The 24061-nt window shown below is 37.6% G+C and overlaps 1 protein-coding gene across 14 annotated transcripts in view; it reads right to left on the bottom strand.

Annotated features, from left to right (window-relative positions):
* cadpsb (Ca2+-dependent activator protein for secretion b) overlaps positions 1 to 5890 on the bottom strand; it is a 112636-nt gene extending 106746 nt beyond the window's left edge. For 7 of the 14 annotated variants that reach the window (XM_038286402.1, XM_038286408.1, XM_038286405.1 and 4 more), the window contains exon 1: positions 5332 to 5888. In XM_038286402.1, coding sequence (XP_038142330.1) covers positions 5332 to 5661 — 330 coding nt within the window. In that variant the 5' untranslated portion in view covers positions 5662 to 5888. Of the gene's footprint in view, positions 1 to 5331 lie in introns of all 14 variants that reach the window. The other 7 variants (XM_038286395.1, XM_038286396.1, XM_038286397.1 and 4 more) reach the window with 2 other exon arrangements.
* Between the last annotated feature and the right edge of the window lie 18171 nt (positions 5891 to 24061).

Below are 24061 nucleotides of genomic sequence, written 5' to 3'. Positions count from 1 at the left end.
GAAGGGTTTATACTTTTTCTTTTTAATTTAACATCTAAGTAATCTTCTTTATTAAACCATGCCACATTTTGCTTCTTTTTGGTACTGCAAAGAGTTCATGCAACATCTTATGCGGTAATATCACATAAAATAATGAATATTTATTAGATTTAATCCTTTTTATAATTGTGTTATCATCATATTTTTAAAGAACATGTTTTTACGTGGAACTGCTTACAAAGTTTTTTACGTTGTTTTAACTAAATTAGATCACCAGTGTGAAGTAAGTTAAATATAATTCTGTGAAGACACAGAATACAGTAGATAGACTAGATTAACACTTGCTAATTAACACTTCCAATACAGAAAACTCATTATCGTTGGTTTTATCTGTGGAAATATTTGTTGCATGTTGCAAACTATAAATTCCCACAAATTCACTAAGGCTCAGGCCCAGGCTCACTGTATTGTCACCATTTTAGAAGCTATTTGTGTGACCACTCTCTCAGCAAGATAGAATCAAGCTACAGTAAAATGCTTTTAATAAGGGAAGCACAAATTAATTTGATTTCATATTTATCTGTCTTTAAAAATAAATTTGAATTTGATATTGCAGCTTCCAGATTTTAACTGTTTCCTGAGAGAGAGAGAGATAGGGTTGTGTAATTTGTGAAGCTGTGATATGTTTCAGGAGGCGGTAAACCTGGCTGGTGAGGTGCTACTTCACCTGCTGCTTTTCTGCTGTCACCATTTTTGAATCGAAACCCATATCTATGACATCATGGAAAACCTTTAATTTTTCATCATTTACACCATGCCAATAAAACACCAAGATTGTATCAATCAACAAAATTAACTAAGTACTTCAAAATGCAGACAGCCTTTAACAAGCCTTTTTTTCTAGTTTTTTTTCACAATGCAGTGAATGCCAGTGTTATAGTCTGTAACACACAGGCACAAATAATTGCATAACAGTGGTGAGATAAAATGATGCTTTGTAAAAATTCATAGAAGAAGATCTAGAAAGTGGACCATGTTCCTACAATATCTTTTGAAATCAGTTTAAATGTTTATGTGTAGGGCTTTAGTCCTGCTGGGAGGTGAACCTCATCCCCAGCCGAAAATATATCTAGAAGAGTCTCTTACCAGGATTGCCCTGAATTTTGCAATCAACACAAACAACTTCTCTATCCCTGCTGAAGAGATACATCCCCAGGGCATAATACTACCAACTCTTTGTGGGAGGATGAAGATGGCGTTTTCAAAGTGTATATGCTACAAAGAGTACTTCTTATATCTTTCTTTTAACAATGAATTTCTTCCCCTGATGAAACATAAATCTTTGCAGCTTGTCTATAGTTTCTTAGCAGGCTGTTAGTTTAGGCAGATAGTCATGTCTTGGTAGGTTTGCAGCTGTATGATATTGTTTCTCTTCTGCATGATGGGTAGCACAACAGCAATTAGATGATTTTTGATTTTTGCATTTTATTTGGATGTATTGAATTTATAGGGATGAATGCAAAACTTGGTTGTTATAACATGGCAAAGAGTCAAAAAAATTAAAAGGTGCAAATGCAATACAATGTACATAGGAACCCTTAGTGTAAAGCGGTGGTGCATACATCTGTTCTTATCTCTTTTTTATCTGAATTGTTAAGGTATGAACCTCAACAGCCTCATCTGCTTTTGCTAATGTAGTAATTTACAATTTATCTATAAGCGGCTTTTCATAGTAATTGTTCTTACGCCAGATTTTTGCTTCTGCAGACCAACTGGTGATAAAAAGGTGAGAAAACTTTAAATATGGAAAGGTCTGTTGCAAATACACCAGAGTCACTGCAGAGTGCATTGCAAAGCTGTTGCCTGGCCTTGGTATATTAATAAAAAAAAAAGGCCACAGAAAGATGGAATTCCCCAAATCCTGGGTATTAATCACAGTATAACACTGATTCAACCTGTTGGCAGATAAGATATTTAGGTCATGTTATCTTCTGGAAATTTGCTACAATCTAAAAAAATAAACAGGATGGTTGTGTAGATCCGATTTTAACAAATAGAGGCTTCTCTTTTAAAGATATTATGTATATTTTCCCTCTCTCTCTCTCGCTTTATATATATATATATATATATATATATATATATATATATATATATATATATATATATATATATATATATATATATATAATTGTTATTATTATATTTATTATTATTATCATTATTTAAAATGGTTGATTGGTGTATCTATTTACAGAATGCATAAAACATTATAATTTGCAACATCGAAAAGGATAATATCCCATAAAACTGTGGTTGAACTGTAAAAGGAATGAGGATTTTTAATTTTACTTTACCTTGTATGCACTTTTATTTTTCAGGGAGATTACTATGACTGAAGAAGAGAGATTGCAACCTCCTGCACAATCACAATGATTGCACTATCTATACATGTGCAAATAATCTCAATAACTTACTCTTTTTCTCTATGAAGAGGCCATTAGTGTAAGTATGTTGAAAGATGATTAACCTTGTGTGCAAACAAGCATGGCACCAGTTAATTATGCATGAGCACCCCTCCAACGTTTGAGAAATAGCAACTCTCATTTTAAATAACAAAAGCGTTTACTCTGCCCTTTAAAAGAGGGAAAAGCTCCGTCCATGACTTATCCTATCACAAGGTTATAGCCATACATTTTAAGGAGCAGCAGAAGCAGAGCTAGCTTGGTTTGCAGCCTGTCCTGTTTCTCTGTGATAGCCCATCACTGATGCCTTTTATGTGCCAGAGCTTCTAATAAGGGATTATTGTGGAGCTGCTCCACATGTTTCGCTGAGGCCCTTTAAGTCATTTCATTACAGATATTGTTTAATCAAATTTCTCTCAGTGATCGTTAATAGCCAAAATGTTAAAATGGACAAATATTAGACTGGCTATCCAATGCAAGCAGGGGATGTATATGATGGATTATGACATACTTAGATTTTAGAAGCATACATTGTTTCAAGGGTAACTTGTTTGTTTTTAACAAGAGGAAGTGCATGAATAATATTTTATTTTTAATAGAGTAAAAAATAAATAACATCATCAGGCAGAGGGTGATTATAAATATCAAGGTACAAAAGGTAAGGCACAGAAACAAAAGCTTCATGCTTCAGCTCAATGGAGCATAGAGGAACACAGCAATGCCTCTTATCACATGTAGTGCAAACTGTCAGTCAGCTGACTCAGAAAGTCAGCTCCAACCAAGAGACAGTTTTAGTTGAAAGAAAATATATCTTGGCATGGAATCAAAAACTGTGACGTAGTGAAAACTGAAAGGGCTCCACGCTTCACTCTCATTTAGGTAACAGTTTCAAAACTACAGTTGGCAACTAGGAGCAGCATGTCTGTAAATCAAGTACTTCATGTAATATGCTGGTCTTCTTTATAAAGATTGCTTTTAACCTATTTGCATTAAAAACTAGATTTCACTGGATTGTTTAATAACTAGGCTTGTAATGCTACCTATCTTTTTTTAATCTGATTTGTTACGTGTGTTTAGATAACATTTGCTTAAAAATTGCCCTACGGTATATCAGTTAACTAAAATGACTCGAGAATAATTAATTTTAATAAACCATATACTTCAAAACTATGACTAAAGATGTTTATATTCTTCTATTGCTTGTGTATCAAAACAACAATAAGTATTGCTGTAGATTACATTATTATACCTGCAATTATCAATGTTATACTATTTAAGAAGCTGTTTAAATTTATATTCAACCTTTCCTTTGCTAAAGATATTATACGCTATGCACTGGTTTCTTATTAGATAAATAGTTTTTTCCTGGTGAAAACATTTGCTTTCACTGATAATCATCATCCCACTGGCCCTCTCATAATAATACAAAGTGCAAAACATTAAATAGTAAGTCGTGTATGTTACTTTTAAATACAATAGATAAAGCTACTGTGGTGTTTTAAACAAAGACTTCTGTGAAATAAATATTTTCAATTAACCTCATAGAAAAAGCCAATTTTCCTTGATTCAAAATGTGTTCTGTATCCAATACTGTACAAGGTTCCTAATAATTTTTCTCTAAGCAATGATTTTGTACAACTGTTTAGAGGTGAGAAGCAGATAGATGCAGCCCTTTGATTCACTGATCCAGTATGGAGCATCAGATTATAGTTGCTCGCCCACAGCAGAGGATTTTTCCTTGGACATCAGAGTGCATACCAAGTAACCTACATGCTGAGCAGGACCACAAACAGACCAATACATAGGAACGTGGTGGTTTCTGCTTCCCACGTGCAATTATGTGTGAGTCAGCAGAAAATCCAGACCATATGGCTCAACAGTGTCTGGAGAAAGAAAAGTCTGCCTTTTAAGAAAATACACAAAGTCTCAATTGCATTTATAGTCTTAAAGACAATATACATAGACAGACTTGGATTACTAGAATACATCTTTTTGCTGAGTCCTTTAGATAATGACACCAACTTTTGTGAAATCAACTATGGCAATCCTTATCAAGTACAAATTTATATTAAATGCTGAAAAAATGTTTTGATGTACAAATGAGAGCTGTAATAATGTATGGAAGTCTCCACCCCTACAGTAAGGCCTGTGACTTTGACAGTAAGGACAACATGAGCCAAAACTGGCAGCAACATCAATGGAGGAACTCAGCAGGAGTGTAAAACCAGGACGATGGCTTTGTTCCCTTTTTGCAATTTTTTTTGTGTGAGAATAACAGTTACAAAATGAAATTTGTGAAGGGAGCATGTTTTTCATGGAAATAAATTACCGATGGCCCTGGAGAATTATTAGCAATTCATAAAACAGGGAAGCTATTAATGTGGCTTCTCAAGAAGGCGTGTTTCTAAAAGTCACCTTGAGAGGCCAAATTAAAGGGAAAAGTGATGCCACAAATAACTCTCAACAGGGCAGGACACATTGCCCCTATTGGCCGCATATGTAAGGGGAGATACAGGCCAAGTGGGACAATGACATAGTCCTGCTTTAAATCGTCATCCAGCTCCCACTGAACGCCCTTTCGATTAATGAGCTTGCAGAGCTGAAGGAACACGACGTTTAGAGAGAGTGCAGCTCTGCAGCACCACCAGTCCCTTCATTATCCAAGGTTTTGCCTCTATGTTCCTGTCATGCCCCGGGAATTTCTACGTTTTTTAGTCAAAAAAACAAAGTGTGCCTTTTAGTGGGACAGTGATGCATTCATGCACTATCCGATGGGCCTTGTGGCCGTAGCTCCCCCTCTGTGTTCCAGCTTATCTAGGTCATCCACGAACTGAAAGAAGTCAATTCATCATCATAGTTATTTCTGCCTTCATTTCAAAAGGGGCCTTACCTTCTGCTGTCGTCTTGCCATATCAGTCGGTTGCTTTGCATTGAAGGGATATGCGATGCATCGCATGACAAAAACATACAGCTGCAGTTTCTTTTTGCGCTCTTCCTCCTCTCTGTGCAGCTTCTCCAGGTCCTCTTTCTCCTCGCTGGCTGCGGACGGGCTCGGACTGGTTGGACGGGCGCTGCTGCGGCTGCTACTGGGCGCCAGTCCACCAGAGCTCTCGCTGGTCCTGCTGGGAGAGATGCGGGACCCGGCCTGAGGTGCCATCTCTTTGCTTTCTTCCTCCACTATCCCATCAGACTCCTCTTCGCTGGACGACGGATCTAACATCTTGCTCTAGAAGGGATTCGTCTCTGCTACAAACTGCAGACAGTGACCCCGAGGAATAAAATTCCTTATTATCCCTTGCACAGATTTAAAGTAGAATTCGTCCGAAGTGGAGACAGGGATAGGCCTTAATCGTACTTGCTCGCTGAGAGATTTCAGCAGTACCAGTGGTGCTGGAGGAGGTTCAGTCTGCTCCACACTGAGCTTTCTCCGCCTGCGCCGTGCGCTCGATGCTTTCGCGTTTGCCCCGTTTTATTGGTCGATCGGTGCTGCGGATGTGAGAGGGGGAGGTGAGAAGGAAGCGGAGGGGAGGGGCAGCAGAGGAGGGGAGTTTAGTGTAGCTACAGATGAGGGAACCGGAGCTGCCTTTTCTCTTTGAAAGCGGGAGATGGCTTCTCCCTTCAAAGACTGAGGCGAGCGGGTAGCTGTCCATGGTCCTGATCGATGGAGAGGCGCAGAGAGAGCAGAAGAATGAATGACTGGTCTTTTACTGGAGATCCTCATGTCAGTCTGCGGTGGTACACCTAAGATGGCTGCCACTATGTTTTCCCATACAATGTCGCTGATTGAATGCACTGACTAAAAAGGTAAACATTGTTGAAAGCATATGCAGAACGGGGGAATAACAAACGCTTACGAGATCGAAAAAGATCTCCAAATGTCCCGCTTAAGATGCCTGTTGAAGGGTGTGGTAGACTGTAGCATATTTACCTCTTTCAGAAACCAACAGTTATTTTGTTTGTCTTACTGTATATTTACCCTCAAAAGCATCCAAAGTAAAGCTGCTTACTGAAGGCAAAGGATTAGAAAACTTTTACATGTCTGGTGTATTCAACTTTTATTTAAAACAATACAGCCTGCTTTACAGTAACGCTTATACATTTTTATACTTTTAAGTCTAAAAAGAAACTTTAATGCATTTTAGTATATGTGTTATAGATTGACACACATACTCACATAATAAAATGCAAGACAAAACTTCCTCGTTTGGATATTTTTTAACAGGTACAAGTCTGGCATACAATTTTATTCAGCTCAATAAATCAATACTTCTTCCTACTAACTTTGTGTGTAGTGTCTCCAAATGTTTTAAGGTGATGGTGGTTCTAGACCAAATGTACCAGAGGGACTAGTTTGGGGCCAATGTTTTCTTCACAGGGGCACACATAAAAAATATGGAGGATAGATAATAGCACAATAGTTACAGATTTGATAGATAAAGTAGGTGATAGAGAGACTTTCATCTCTAGCGCTGCTGGTTGCAAATCTAGGGGATAATAACTGTGATGGAATGAGACATCCAAGATGATATCATCATGCTAATCATGATCCGGCTAATTTGGTTCTACAAAAACACCTGTTGTTTATGATTAGTATGGTTGGATTGAGTTATCTGAGATAATTGCAGGTTCAAGTGTCGGTTTTAAAGGGGATATCTATCGATAGTAGAAACAATGATCAGCTACGCTTTTATACACTGCTCAGCATGGCCAAAGAACGCGCTCAGTTTGTTTCCCAAGCAGAACAAGAGCTGTTAATGGAAGCTTATGCCGAATTTGAGTCATTAATTTAGACTGTAAACCCCCGTTGGTTCACAAAATCCCCTTCATTTGGGCCTGGTGGAGCTTTGATGGGGATGTGTGTGCAGTATATGGCATCAATCACATTAGGGAAGGCTGGAGGACACATACTGTAGGACATACTTTTTGGCATGGTTTTGGTGGGATCTTAAGTGGCTTGGAAATACCAGAAAAAAAAAAAAACATAAAAACTGCTTTAGTGCCAGGTACACTTTACGAATAGCACAAAATAAGCACCAAATAAGCCTGCTTGTGAGCTTATTTTAATTAGATTATGGCCTCTGTCAAGAACTGCACATGTGATAAGACCATCATTTGGACTCTGGTGCATGCTACAGTCATGGACACAATACTAAAATGCAGAGGTTTATTATCCCTGCGCTCCACCAGCAAGAACTTACTTTCCATCCCCCGTACCAGACTCAAGACCTTTGGCGACAGGGCTTTCTATGCAGTGGCTCCGGCTCTTTGGAATGCCCTCCCTCCTCCTATCCGTTCCGCAACTTCCCTGACACAGTTCCAAAAGCACCTTAAAACACACCTTTTCTCTCTTGCCTACCCTTCCTAACCCCCTCCCTGTCCCTAACCCCCTTACTTCACCTCTTGTAAAGCGACCTTGGGTGTCCTGAAAGGCGCTATATAAATCAAAGTTATTATTATTATTATTAAAATCTATATACTGTATATATGCAGTTGACGTCGTATTTTCAGACCATCTTCTAGGAAGGACATTAAGGAGGAGATGCAAAGGTCAGACTTTGCAGGTAGAAGAACTCTCAATATGACGTAGTTCCGAATAAAGTCAGAGTTGTTAATGTAAGGCAAGGCAAGACAAGTTTATTTTTATAGCACAATTCAGTATATGACCAATTTAAAGTGCTTTAATTGAAATAAACTATAAAAAATAAGGAAACTAAAAGCAGAATAAAAGTGAAAACATTTGTAAAATAAATAAAACAATTGCACCACAACCTTAAACTAATAATTAGCAGTCAGTTAGCAGTTTAATTTCAACAGTCAAAGGCAGTTCTATACAAACGGGTTTTTTTTACTTTGACTTAACATAACCCAGGCTTTCAGCACTTTTACAGTCTTCTGGGAGGTTTTTTTTTCAGGTAAGTGGAGCATAAGAACTAAATGTTGCTTCTCCATATTTGGTTTTAGTTCTGGGTGCAAAGAGTAGGCTGGAACTAAAAGACCTGAGTGCTCTGGGAGGTTGATACACTGACAACAAATCTGTTATGTATTGAAGTGCTGATCCATTCAGTGATTTATAGACTAGAGGGATTTTAAAGTCTATTCTCTGAGCTACAGGAAGCCAGTGTAAGGACTTCAGAACCAGGCTGATGTGTTTATCCATGGATGAAGCATCTTGAAGCTGCTATTACTAAAAAAGGTTTTTTAAATGAGTATGATTTAAAAGATGAGTATCAAAAACTACCTACAGTATAAGCAATACCTTTGTTCCTGTGTAATTTTGCATAATTACTCATAACTTACTGTAAGTTCAGATCTTATTTGTTTTGGTTTATTTCTATGTATGGATCACTTGGGTTATTAGCAAAGCCTGGTTAAAATTTATTGTCAAAACACCTTTATGTACTACTTTTATATGTTTAGTATGAAAACAGTGATAGGTGTGATACTTATTTTACCCACCCAATATCAAAACCATGTTTTGTGCTTTACACTTCTCCACAATTTAATTTCTGAGTGTGCTGTGCTGTCTGGTGTCAAATATGCAATATTCTTTTTTTATTCCTGAGTACTTTTCAGACTTGTTTAATAGATAATCAGATTGAATACTCAATAAGATCTATTTACTGAATAGATTATATCTTAAAGAGGCACAGTTTTTATTTCAAGTAACATAGTAAGATTACATAGACACCACACTTTTTAGATATTTACCCGATGAAAAAAGTAAAATGTAATTATTTTCCTTGCACTGACCAAAGTAAAACACATAATCACAGAACAGCAAACTAAAAAAAAAATCAACAAAAGACTACTTTTAAAATTCAGAAATTCACAAATGATTTTTGAAAAGCAGATAAAGTCCTGAGAATAACTTACAAAATCTTTAAGGAAAAAAAATAAAACAAAACAAAAAAAAACACACACAAAGAACTATTATATCAAGACCACTTTAGATCTTTGAAAATAAATGGTTCCTTTAAAGGACTACAGGTATTTGTTGGACATTTGAAATTCTTTGTACTGTACTGCAATGGTCATTTCATTAATGTCAAAATGGAATAGTTTTGGTTTGATTCTTGCAAACACAAATTCCTCACCTTTTTTTTAGATGTGTTATAAAAGTTTGAATAAATATCTTAGAAAAAGATAAAACTCATAAAATATCATTACACTCTTGTTTCAAGACGGTAAAAAGATTTATGAGACACTTACATCTGTAATTCTGTTAAGAATGATTTGTAAGTGCTGGCGAAAAACTGACAGTTTACTGTTAGCAGTAAAATTTAATGTTCTAGCTTGATGGCGGGTTTGGTGCTCAAAATTGGAACCTCCTTTTGAGGTGTGATTAAATTTGTTTTTCTTTTATGGGTGAGTGGAACCTCATTCTTGGTTTCACTTATCATTTAAAAGAGGAGCATAGATTTTTCTAGTTTGTTGAAATAAGCCTAAATCTTAAAATCTGTACAGGTTTGCAATATGTTATTTTAATCAAACAGAATATTTTTGGGTTTCTTGACTTGTAGGAAAGTTGAACTTCTAAGTTGAAAAGACCACCAACACCTTTGCTTAAAAAATAACAAAATAAATAAATATATCTACAGTAGATGAACTTCATTGTTTACTCTAATGCAAAATAAGCAGTGTTTATTTTTTGTTTTCTCCATCATTGCATTTCCATTTCAAAAGGTCAATTCAAGCATCATACTATGAAATACATATGATAGGATGATGAGGCTGGCGTGCTTCAACTCTGAGATCAGATTGATTCTGACAGTTAGACTGATTTAGCCACTACTCCAGATGTTCTTATTTACACAGCCTCTTCCTTTTTTTTTGAAGATTTTGTTCTGCAAAATACTTATTTTCCGCACTGCAACCTGCTTAACTTGCTGTATGAAGATCAAATAAATATGAATAACAAAAATTATGCAGAATGTTAAGGGGTATACAAATACAAGAAAAGCTTAACAATTTGTAATCTGTGGTCTTCATTTTTGATAATCTTCCATTGGTCACTGGCTTCTGTTTGATTTATTGTTTTCTTCCTATGTATTCCACATCATTTACGGTATCTACATGAGATATAAGAGGGCATGATGGCAAAATTCTACATCAGAACCCCTTAAACATTCTAATAATTAGTATGACAAAGTCCCCCTCCTCTTGCTTGCTTTAAGTTGACTGTGTATTTATTAGATGTCTTTATTCCTCATTTTAACAGAGATCAACAACCCCAAGTCCTTGGACTCGAAATGAATAATGACATGTGAATCCTAGAGTTTAGGAATTTTTTTAACTGTATTCCTTCTCTTTTTTAATGGTTGCATGATTGACCAGCTGGTAGCAATTCAACTTTGAAGAAATTTTGTGGTTTCTTTCTTGAGTTTGCACTCAGAAGTGTGTTGGTTCCTATAGGTTTTACAACTTACCCCATAAATGTTTACATTTCCACTATAAACTACTCCTACATTTAAGTGTGTGTATGTATGGTTATTTTTTTGTGTGATTCTAGTTTCCTGTACAGGATCCTTGAAGCCTCTCATCCATTGACTACTGAAGCTGTCACATCAACTTGATCAAGTAAGTAAAGAAAATACCTGCATACCTCGCTTTGAAAAGAATGAAAATGAAAGAGTAAAATGTCTCTGCTGTTAATTTTCCAGCCCATTGCCACATAAACAATGCCTTTAATGATTTCATTCACTTAACCACAAAATATGCAAATACACAGAGTCAAGTTGAAGAAGCACTCAAAGCAGAAAAATCACAACGTTTTTTTTCCTACAATGTTTTTTTTTTAAATTACTCAATTGGTGTTCCTGGTTGGAAGTGAATTGGCTGGATTTAAATGGAAACTTCCTAAATGTAAGTTGGCTGCTTAAAGGAAAAGTCCAGTCATATTCAGAATTCAAACTTCTTAAAGTACTTTAAATATTAAATTATTATTATTGTTTAATAAATTAGAGTTTTTAATTAAGAGTAATTTTGTTTGTATGTGCTTTACCAGAGACATCCATGTTTGTCAAAGAACACTACTTCCATTGGTTTGTAACATCACAGTGCGGTATCGGCTTTTGATCAAGTCCCAGTGCTGTATCTGGTGTTTGTCACAACGCGACATTATCAACTCATCTTGAAAACATTTTTCTTTGACATGTTTGCTACATATTACGTGTTTTTTCTCTGGCCAGAAGCTCGATGGCAAATCCTCCCTCTTCAAGTTGACAATCCAATGACGAATCCATCAATGGAGGATCATAAATCGGAAAGGTGAAATAAAAATTTTTTTTTTCACTTTTACATGATGTAGTACAACATCCAACTGTTATACACATGTGGATAGTCAATTTACCTATAGCTCTCGTGAATTTCAATGGGGAAGTCCTCTCAAAATCTTAAATAATTGTTGGTGATTGCAGACGTGTGTAGTAGCTCCTATTGATTTTGCTTGTAAAGCAGGGAGAATGGCGCTAGGCTTACCGCACCATGATGTCAGAAGACGTGAAAAGCGAAGTGTTACTATATCTGGTGATCTGATTAATGCTAAATTCATTCAATCACTACAAATGTATTAGTTTTATGTATAAATAATGATCCATTGATCATTCCTTGCTGACCGGTCTTTTTCTTTAAAGGTTGTATATAATAGCCTGATAAACCAGAATAAATGTGAGATTAATGTGTAATTTAGTCTGGCCCCTGATGAATGAGACATCGTAAGATTGATGAGAACAACCCGTTGTCTTTCAAACCATGTCTGTGCCTTTTGGCCAACGACTGTGATGTAGTAAGCGCGACAGAAAGCTGGTGGGGGAGTGTAAACAAACAGCCTGTCGGTAAAACGGCGAATACGTCCTTCTTAAAAATGAATGAGCGTAGAGCCTCCTCCTGCTCATATTTCAACGGAAACCCCAAGTCTAATCCTTCCAAAACTGATTTCAAAGCTGAGTCAAATGAGAACTGTTCAATAGTTGTTGCCATCTTCCTTGTTGTGCTTTCTCCTGTGTCGCGCAGCTTTGTCGTCCCGCCCTTAAAGCCCCGCCCACTTTGCATCCAAAATTTTCAAAACACATCTCTGCGCTGTGGTTGGCCTGCCAGTTCTTGGGCCTGGGGCATTGATCGAGGCTAGACCAACTCGCAGCCGCTGGGGGACTAGTTTACTAGGCTACGTATATCATGTCTTTCTAAGCCTTTCAAAATCACCTATAGGCAAATATATGACAAAATAATGCCTTTAGAACTACATAGGTATTCAAAGGAAAACATTTTCCTTCAAATCAAACTAGCACCTGTCTGCTGCAAATTTCAACCACTTCAGAAGCCTGAACAACTTAGACATTAGCTTAAAAAAAAGAAGAAAAGTCGCTGCTCTGTGCAGACTAGTTGCAAAAAGAAACACTTGGTCTTAATTTGGAGCTGTAAACATTGCACTGTACCTCACCATTTCTCCCTGTTAGGAGAAAGTGGACATTTTTTTACATTGCAGGCACAGAGCAGTAAAGGTAGGTGTTTCCTGGAGGGAACCTCGGTTTACGGAGATACCCTGCAACCTTTTACAGGTGAGGGAGGGTTTAGCAGTTCAGACAACAAAACACATGAGTTTATGAGACAAAAATGAATAATTAAGCACTCACAGTATTACTATTATCCACTGTTTCCATGCATATCCTTCTTGCACTCACATCAGGTAGTAGGCATTGCAGAAGTCAAGTTTGGTAAAGACTGTGGCTACATGAACAAGTTCAAAGGCAGAGATGCATAATGGCAGAGGTTATTTATTCTTCACCATTATCTAACTTAATCCCCTGTAATCAGTGGATAAGGGTAACATCCTTTTTGCCAACAAAGAAGAAACCTGCTACCAAAGGGGAAACTGGTGAACAAATTATTCCTGCAGCAAGGAATTCACTAATGTGTTTCTCCATACTCTCTCTCTCTCTTGCACACTTGATTATGTTGTACAGGCGACTGATAGGAAGAGGAGCACCTGGAAGATCAATTTTGCATTCAAAAACCGTGAGGAGGTAGAGAAAGATAGTTCTAGATTTACTGAAAACTTTGTGGAGAACACAATATTCAGAAGGGACATTGGCTAAATCAGCTGAAATGGGTTTGACTTCAGGATTAGAGACCACCGAGGAGGGGAGAGCTGATTGAACACAGGATGACAGACAATGTGTGTTCATTGATTCCACTCAACTGTTCGTCCAGTCGAGATGTGAATAATGGGAGAGGAGCCATGGATAGCCTAGATCTACTGCAGACAAAGGTAAAGGAAACACAAAAACGGATTATCATCTCATAAACATTTAATGAAACCAAAAGTTTAACAAAGGATGTGTGGAGTTTGGTAGAGGATCCAAATGCAGAGCTTAAGATGCAGGAAAGATTTCATGTAGATCTATGAAGAGGTAGATGGTACAGAAGTAATAATCCAGAAACGAGCACCAAGGAACTCAGAAATAAAAAATCTAAGAGTCGCTCAGGGAAACAAATTGAAGGAATGAAGAGAATCCAGCAAACAGTAACTACAGAGTAGGAGTATATATGCAAAACAGAACAATGATTGGAGTAATTCATTGATTGGGAGCAGGTGTGGACAGAAGGGTCTAGAAGAGAGCTAGGGGAAAGGAAACTGGCACAAGGGGGCAACAGAGAGTAATTCAGAAATACAACAGTTCTTAAATATAACTAGAAGACAACTTAGATGACACTAAATGGAAAAAAACTACAACAAATGACTTAGAAAGCATAGAAAGAGAGAAATCAAAGTGTAAGTGATAACCCAAAGTGAAACTTGGAACAGAACCAAAATTCCTAATCAGGACAGTTTTTCCATTCAGGGCAGAGACCAGGACCAGAGCTGGGGGAAAAAATGTTAATCTGGTTAACCAAATTGTCATCAATCAGCAGTTGTTCACATCTAGCAATCCATTTGTAGCTGCTGGATGTCCCACATTTGGAGCATCTGCAGAGGATCCCTGGACCCAGGGTTGCTTTTTCATCTGCACTGTTGTCATATCAGTATGAACAGTAATTTCTGAGGAATGTTCTGGCATCTTGTTGAACATGTGCTATAAAGAACTAAGGCTGGTTATGCTACAGGCAAAGTGTACCTTGTGAAAATCTGGTTAGCATATGCAAAACTCTTTTTCCTGAAAGTGGAAGAAAGCTGAAATGCCAGATATTTCATCTTAAAGGGAATTTTCTGGTGATAAGACATCTCATGTGAAGCTGAAAGAAGCTTAATAACTTATATAGCTGTATAAACAGATTTAGACATAACTGTGACATGGGACCACAGCAGGGAAGAAACAGAAAAAAGCTGTTTAGCAGCAGAATATAAATTACTTCACAGTTCATAAATGCTTTGAACTCCTTTGACCCCTATGCAAGGATTTCATTTTTAATTACTCTCATACTCAATTAGAATCTTAAAAATATTAAGTCAATCTGAGAGACTATACACTTGCAAATGTTCTTTACATTTGAACTGGTATACCTAATCTATAAAAAAAACCCTAAAACATGAGCAAAAGAAAATGCTAATAGAATGTTTTTACACACTTAATGTCAATGTTTACTGATTTGACATTTGATTTATTAAGAAGCTGTCTTATGTAACCCCAGAGAAATGCACCAAACAGCTGAAACATCACAGACTCACTGCATAATAAGATATTCATGACTTCCCTCCATCACTTCCCTTCATTTATGAAGCCTCCTGGCTATGCTTTCTATTTACAGTTTGGCTCATGCTAGCAAGTTCCTCAGACTGATGAAGCATCAATGGGAGGGTGGGATTGGAAGGCTGTAAAGTTTTTCACTGTCAAATTCATCTTGTAGACTCAAATTCAGGGCATTCTGATTTATATTCCTCCTAACTGCCTGGTCTTCAGTCATCAACAATAAGCTGCAGGTTTAACTGCATTAAAGTGCTTGTCAGGAGAACAACATGGGAAGAGAGACAATGTCAGAGCTTCTCTAAAGTTTACTGGGAGGCTCTTTGAATATTTTAATGCTGGGAGTGTTTTTAATCTAAGATTGATGGAATAGGGTCACTGTCAGTATTGCAGCTATTACGTGGCTCTTAATAAGGACTTCTCACACAAGGAAAACTTACACTATACACATTTCACAAGGACTGTGTTTGTATATAGAGAGCTTTGATGAGTTTAGATATTTAAGATAGAAATATTGTTTATTTGTGAAGGTTCAAGATGTCTGTGGCTACAATAAAAAGCGTGGCCACTTTACAGGTTGTCCATCGCTTAAAAAAACAAAAAGTTTTATATAATCCAGTCTTGCACACCCTAACCCAACCAATCATAATTCTCTAATGCTTTCATATTTTGTTCTTAACATTATTCTCAAATTCAATTTTATGTGTAATCCCACAAGAGAGAAAAAAATGTTTTTCCCTTATTCACATTTAAATATTTATGGTGGACTTCAGGCCCATGACATTTATTATTTGTATTATATTTATTGTCAAACCTACTTATCTTTTGTTCTATTTACATATTGTGGATAATTTCTCTCCTTTAAAGCAGAAAACATTGGACAATAAGACTGATTGTTGGACCCATTGACTCCCTCCAGATGTATGCTCATCTCTTCCCAACCAACAGTTTTTAGGGTAGAGAGGCAAGATGATGCCAGAAAAAGAGTCATTAATAATGGATGTGGCTAGATGCAGGAGCCTCACCACTTTCACGTGAAAAAAAAAAATCCGAACAGCTGCAAGAAAAGCACAATATTTAGAGAAAAGGCAGAATGTGACTTCTCTGGAGAGGTATCTCGACATCATGTTATTTAACTCATCCTGCATGTAGGACACTCATTTGTCCAACCGACAGTGCGGTGAGAAAGAACATTAATGCAGAGAGAAAGAAGGAAGCAAAGATAGCTGCAGATTGATTAATTTTTCTCCTTTTTAGAACAGCTGAGTATTGCCCCCTGCTGGCAGATTGATCACACTTAACTCTGCCAAAAAATGAATCATGACTCCACATTGATACAACAAAAGTAACACATTTCATGTAATCACAGTGGCATAACTTCTCTAAGCTGCCAGAAAAGCCTGAAAAACAAATGCCATAAAATAGGATGAAATAATTACCTATAGATACGCTGGTTAAACAAATGTTTAACCTAATATATATTCTCACAAGTGCTCTAGAAATAGTCAAGCAAAAAATATATCCTTAAGTAAGTAGCATTAAGTAAAACTGTCAACCAAGTAGGTTTAGTGCGTGTCCCTTTTTGATCATAACATCTGATTTAACATTTTTGATCAGACAGAATATAACTATGCAGAAATTCCAGAATTTTGATAAATCCCCGGCAATTTTATAGCAACTCAGAACGCATGAAAATTAAAAGGGTAAATTTTTTTTATTAAAATAGACATGTTAAATATTGCTGAAAAGATTATATTCTCCACTATTTAACCACCAAGTTTATTTTATGGACACAGTGAGCACCAGAGCACAAGTAACACAGATAAAGCAGCATGGTAAACTATAGATACGACAAAGGAGCCACTACAACCTGACTTTGAAGGGATCCAGAAGCCTTTTTATAAATTCAATCTTCAATTGTTTATACTCCATTCGTCCATGAGGTTCCACAGATTAAAAGTAATCCAGCATATTTGCAATAAAACATTCCATGATGAGAAAATCGCCACATAAAGTCATTTCTTTGATGTCAGAAAAGTTAGCTGGTCTTAGCTAATGCCGGGCATATACTGTATGATTTTATGCCCTTTTCAGGCTGACTTTCCAGTACTGAGAGAATTTTTTGGTTGGGCCACCTTTCAGCCTGATTGTGCATTGTGCGTTTTGTAGTGTGCAGGGGGTAACAAGGGGAGATCAGCCTCTCACGACCTGCTCCCAATCAGGAATCGTAAGGTCGGGAGAAAATCAAAAATGCTTGAAATTCAGTTGACTGTCGAGGGCAGATGGCTCAGTGGGCATGCAAAATTATTCTTCATCTTCCTCTCAGATGAAAACACAGAAGCATGGCGGGGTTGCGAGAGACATGGAATTCTTTTTGTAAAATTGACAGACTGTATTAGCAACACATGCTCAGCCATGTCTTTGTCCAAATATGTCGTTGACTTTTCTTTTTAGGGCTTTCACCTCTCAAAATTGCACAAATTGCCAAGGGAGGCTTGTTTCACTCTAGTAAGCTTCATATTCCTCTTCTGCTCTTTTTGCTTCTGGATAGATGATGACAAAACTTGGTCAGCGCTGAGAGCTCAGAAGAAACAAGCACTCAAAGAATGACTGCAAGCTCTGAGGGGCTAGAGTACCCAATACTGGCAAACACTCTCAGAGGAGGTGAAGACAGTCTGCTGCTTAAATACTCCTCAGGAAGTGATGACCAAATAGGCTGCAAGTCTGAGAGATAGAGAAGAACAAGAAGCCCTCCAGACCAGCAGAGAACAATGGCACCATCTGGTCGATACACAGAGGAACTGAAAAAGAATAAAAACAACCCCCACAAACTGGAACCCTAACACGATTAACCACAAACTGGGATAGAGAGATTCAAAAACATGCTTTTAGCCGATAGAGCAACCTACTTAGAGCAATAATTATACCAAAATTGTAAAAAATAAATACAAAAAAAAGCGCCTTGGGGCTCCCCAGGAGAAGTTGGCCCAAGTGGCTGGGGGGAAGAGATGTCTAGGCCTCCCTATTGAAACTGCTACCCCCGCGACCCGACCCTGGATAAGCAGAAGAAGATTAATGGATGAATGGATATGTATATATATATATATATATATATATATATATATATATATATATATATATATATATATATATATATATATATATATATATACACTATATTGCCAAAAGTATTTGCTCACCCATCCAAATTATTGGAATCAGGTGTTCCAATCACTTCCATGGCCACAGGTGTATAAATTCAAGCACCTAGGCATGCAGACTGTTTTTACAAACATTTGTGAAAGAATGGGTCGCTCTCAGGAGCTCAGTGAATTCCAGCGTGGAACTGTGATAGGATGCCACCTGTGCAACAAATCCAGTCGTGAAATTTCCTCGCTCCTAAATATTCCACAGTCAACTGTCAGCTGTATTATAAGAAAATGGAAGTGTTTGGGAACGACAGCAACTCAGCCACGAAGTGGTAGGCCACGTAAACTGACGGAGCGGGGTCAGCGGATGCTGACGCGCATAGTGCGAAGAGGTCGCCAACTTTCTGCAGAGTCAATCACTACAGACCTCCAAACTTCATGTGGCCTTCAGATTAGCTCAAGAACAGTGCGCAGAGAGCTTCATGGAATGGGTTTCCATGGTCGAGCAGCTGCATCCAAGCCATACATCACCAAGTGCAATGCAAAGCGTCGGATGCGGTGGTGTAAAGCACGCCGCCACTGGACTCTAGAGCAGTGGAGACGCGTTCTCTGGAGTGACGAATCGCGCTTCTCCATCTGGCAATCTGATGGACGGGTCTGGGTTTGGCGGTTGCCAGGAGAACGGTACTTGTCTGACTGCATTGTGCCAAGTGTAAAGTTTGTTGGAGGGGGGATTATGGTGTGGGGTTGTTTTTCAGGAGCTGGGCTTGGCCCCTTAGTTCCAGTGAAAGGAACTCTGAATGCTTCAGCATCCCAAGACATTTTGGACAATTCCATGCTCCCAACTTTGTGGGAACAGTTTGGAGCTGGCCCCTTCCTCTTCCAACATGACTGTGCACCAGTGCACAAAGCAAGGTCCATAAAGACATGGATGACAGAGTCTGGTGTGGATGAACTTGACTGGCCTGCACAGAGTCCTGACCTCAACCCGATAGAACACCTTTGGGATGAATTAGAGCGGAGACTGAGAGCCAGGCCTTCTCGTCCAACATCAGAGTGCAACCTCACAAATGCGCTTCTGGAAGAATGGTCAAAAATTCCCATAAACACACTCCTAAACCTTGTGGACAGCCTTCCCAGAAGAGTTGAAGCTGTTCTAGCTGCAAAGGGTGGACCGACGTCATATTGAACCCTATGGATTAGGAACGGGATGTCACTTAAGCTCATATGTGAGTCAAGGCAGGTGAGCAAATACTTTTGGCAATATAGTGTATATATATATATATATTTAGCCTTACACCTTCTATTCAGCATCATGGTGATACAAGCTCAGCCATTATAGTCAAAACTGAGACACCCCATAAATAAAGATAAAACACAGGAATAAAAACAGCCTAAGAATTGAAAGTGGGCTTGAAAAATCAAAGACCTTAAAATACTATACAATAAAAAGAAAGTGCCAGAAGTTATTTATAAGTAAATAAATAAATTAATGTTTTGATACAAAATAAACAGATACAAAATGTATTGAAATAAAGTAGGAGTAGAGAGAGAGAGAGAGAGAGAGACAAAGAGGGAATTCAGGTTATTCATATTTTTGCCTGCACTGGGGGCAAGATGGGATTTGTATTTTACTTCATCAAGACTGACACAACAGTTTAATGTCACTACAAGCCTTAAGCATGAACAAAATGGGTATTAAAAACATCTCATGTCTTGTGTCTCCAGTTTCCCTTTCTGGTTGTCTGTCAATTCCATCACTGATATTGAAGGATTTATAAACACATTCAATATGACATGTTTAGAGCCTTCAGATAGTTCTACCTTATGAGGCTGGCCCACTTTACAGTATTACTTAGGGATGTACTTCTGTTATTTATATGATGTTTTGCCTACACTCCTTTTAGTCACTTTTTAACAATTTAAGTAAAAAATGTACATGAGGTTCCCCGTGTGTCGCTCCCGACACCCTAGCCGCTGCAACTGCCGCCACTGCAGACCCGTTCCGTCTTTGATTAAATAACTTTTTGAGTATTCCAATGTCTGTCTTGCCTGAATTCTGGGTCCTACGTTTTGAGCCTCTGAAATATATTTTCTCTCTTACACACACACATTCAAATCTGGCACGCAAACTTTCTCCTCTCACTCATACATTCCACTCTCACCTGCATACATTCTGCTCTTACATGAATACAATATATTCTTCTCTGAGATAGATACTTAAAGTTCTTCAAATTAAATTCTTAATGCATTGTGTGGTACAGAAAGTAATTCTTAAACTAGAAAATGCACTGCATATTTTATGGCATATGTCAGCAGAATATGTATTTTAATTACTGCATAATGAATCTATTCACTTTGCTTAATATGCATTTACTATGCATATTATACTACATTAAAGACCAGGTACAGTATAACTAAATGCGTGTTCTCAGCTTTTCACACCACAGAAATATGTTTTATTAATCACCCATCCAAATCTGAATGATTAAAAAACACAAGTAAGGGTATAAAATAGGTATCCTAAATAATCAAAACTGAGACCCTGATGAAGTGTCCGTTAAAACCGCTTAAACCATGTCCACTCAATTTTATCCTACTGCGGCAGTTAAAATAAATAAAATGTATAAACTCACACTGCTATCGTTGTTTTGGGAGACTTTTTGCACATTAAGACTAATACATTTATGACATTTATAATGTGTTTATTCAAAAGCTAGAATACCTATTGTTGTTGTCACAATCAAGCCTAACCCCACTCTGTACTTCTCTAGGGGCTACTACATAGAAAACAACCTGAGTTCATAGATCTCTGGATCTACAGTCTACTATGTTTTAGGGAAACACAATGTAACAGAAATCAAAACTAGTATCAAACCCCGAAAATATCCCAAAGAACCCAGATTTGTAGACATTATTACGCCTCAGAATACAAACACAGGACCCAGAACTTTGTGCTCTGGTGACAGCAGAACCACCTTCTGTTAAATGCAGGGAAAACCAAAAAGCTAGTGGTGGACTTTCGCAGAAGCAGATCCACCCCACTGACACCGGTGAACATCCAGAGAATGGACATTGAGATAGTGGACTCATAAGTACCAAGGTGTTCATCTGAATAACAAACTGGACTTCACTCACAACACTGAGTCTCTGTATAAGAAAGGTCAGAGCAGACACTTCCTGCTGAGGAAACTGAGGTCTTTTGGATTGCAGGGGATGCTCCTAAAAAAGCAAGTTATGTGATTGGATGCCCTCTCGACTCAGTGCAGGAGGATGGAAACAAAAGGATCCTAACTAAATTAAAATCTCTGTTGGATAATGTCTCCGTCCCCGTGCATGAAGCTGTTGCAGAACTGGAGAGCTCCTTCAGTGAGAGACTGCTGCACCCTAAATGCACCAGGGAGCGTTATCACAGATCCTCCCTTCAAGAAGCTGTAAGAATAACTACCACTGTTCCCAACAACCTCAGTAAGTTGTTAAAATTCATGCTGATTTTGCACATTTTCCACCTTAGTCGGTTAAATAAAATACTGCTGTCATTTTGCACATCTCTGCTTTTGGGCAGGGACAGCGTCGGTGGGTCCGGGGATCGGAGTGCAGCAGGAGAAACCAGGTAGATCCGGTGAGGCTTCACAGCCATGCTTGGTAATACCAAGGGAGCACAAGAGAGAGTCCAGCACAAAATCCAGGACGTAGGTAACCAGAGAATTTGTTGAGGTATCCAACATGCGAGGAAGCCAATGGGAGCACAAGAGGGAACCACAACGGTTAACACTCTGACGTCCTCCAGCTGTCTGAGTGCAGTTCTTATAATGCCACTGAACGCTGCTGAACCAGCTGCAGGTGTACACACCCCGCCCACCTGTTAACTACAGTCACCTGTGGAGAGAGCAGAAATATGGCAGAGGCAGCAGGGCTGTCCTGACACGTAGCAAATTCTACAGAAATTGTGGACATTCAGTTTCTGTATTTGAGACACCTTTATCATTTAGTTTTAACTGGTACATTTTTCTTGGTGTATAAGTTATGGCTAAACTGTACAATAAAATTGCAGGATTTAAAAGTTCACAGCTCACAATGCATGTTCTTACACTGTACCTGTCAACTCTCTGATGAAATCTACCTGCTACGTCTTCGTCCAAGACATGACGCCGGTCGGATTCGTCAGTCTGGAAGAAGAAAAAAAAGAAATCCCTTGTTTGCACATGCGCAGCGTGTGAGGTTCTTGTAAATTGGCTCCTAGAACATTGTAACTGCGTCAACAGCAGGATTTGCTCACAATACGAGGGCCGACTAAATTTCAAACATGTTTCAAGTTAAAGGGTAGGGCTTACCTCACATAACAACAACAAGGACAAAGGGGCACATCTGAGCTGCAAGATAAAGGCCCTCAATGAGTTAAATTTGAAACCACTGGTTTAAAATAACCTGATTAATTGAATAGGATGAAGGAAAACTTGTTATGGTTTTTACGTTTTTAAAGTTGGATCTATTCACCTCTGACAATAAACAAATCATCAACATGTAATTTTCATATATTGAAGAGTTCACAACAAAATGTAGAAACTTAATAGAAAAGGGACACTTTCAGCTAATCTATAGAAACAGTGTGCATTGTAAGTTCCAGCTGAAGTAGGATGTGTGATGTGTTTGATCTTAATTTTTTATTTTTCTAAAATCTTGGCTTGTACTTTACTTTCTTTATTTGATCAATTTTAATACACTTTTTGACAATAGTAATGGTTTCTACCGATATAATAAAAATTTTATTTCTTATAAAGAGATACACTTCCTGGTTATGAAAATAAAATTTTCATAATCAGCAAACAAGGGAATCAATCAAGCTGATCTATTTTTTTGTGATAGTGACTGCCAGTTAAACAGACACCCTAAAAAGTTAAACCAAAAATATGTGTAACTTAAAGTGACATGATCGCTCAGAAATAAACAGATTAAACCTTGTTTTACAACACGCCAGGTTAAAGATCAGAATTTTCCAATGTTTTAAGCTTTAAAAGCTTTGGTGCTGACCTTTGAAGAAGAGAAGCATGTACCTTTAGTTTTGTACAATCGTGTTCAGTTTTTGTTATGATGCTGAAGGTTGTAATCTCTTTGTCCCGATTTGTGAACTGTAACCTTTTCTCATCTGATTAGCAGTAACATCCCTTTATTTTACCCAGCTCTTGACACAAACACCTCCACAGATCTATTGGCTTTAAATAACACGTCATATCTTGTCACATGTAATTAGGATCACATTGACTGAAATCGGTAAACCTTAATTTCATTTATAAATACACAGTTGATCCTAATGCTTACGCAATTCCCTGTTACATCAGTAATATTCAGTCATTTTTTTGGGGATGTGATGTTTACTTCTGGTTTGAACCAAGTTATAACTTATAAGGTTTTACAAATTTCTTACAGTATCAGACATTCAAAAGTACACAGCTTTATTTATCAGTGTTTTTGTTGTTATTAATATCTTTAATCTTTCCCATCCTAACTACCTAGCATTGTGATACATTTTCACAATGTTACCTGTAATGATGTAAAATGGAAATGATTAAATTTCTCTCATCTCATCATTCTCTATTGCTGTAAATAAAAGTAAGATAATTAGAAATTGGGGCACCATAGAAAAAAATGTTTTGTCATAAACTCCTTTGTGAAGAAATGGAGGAATAATTACCTCTTTTAAAGTTAGATCTAAAGTAAGAATTTAACTTTCCTCTGACATCTTTTGATTGAGTTATTTTCTTTTAAGTTGCTTTCAAACAAATGAGATAGA

This window comes from Cyprinodon tularosa, unplaced genomic scaffold, assembly GCF_016077235.1.
Source record: "Cyprinodon tularosa strain WSP-4 unplaced genomic scaffold, ASM1607723v1 ctg224, whole genome shotgun sequence".
NCBI classification, from domain to species: Eukaryota; Metazoa; Chordata; class Actinopteri; order Cyprinodontiformes; family Cyprinodontidae; genus Cyprinodon; species Cyprinodon tularosa.
Note: the sequence above shows the minus strand (reverse complement) of the source record. Positions and strands in the feature narration are given on the sequence as shown.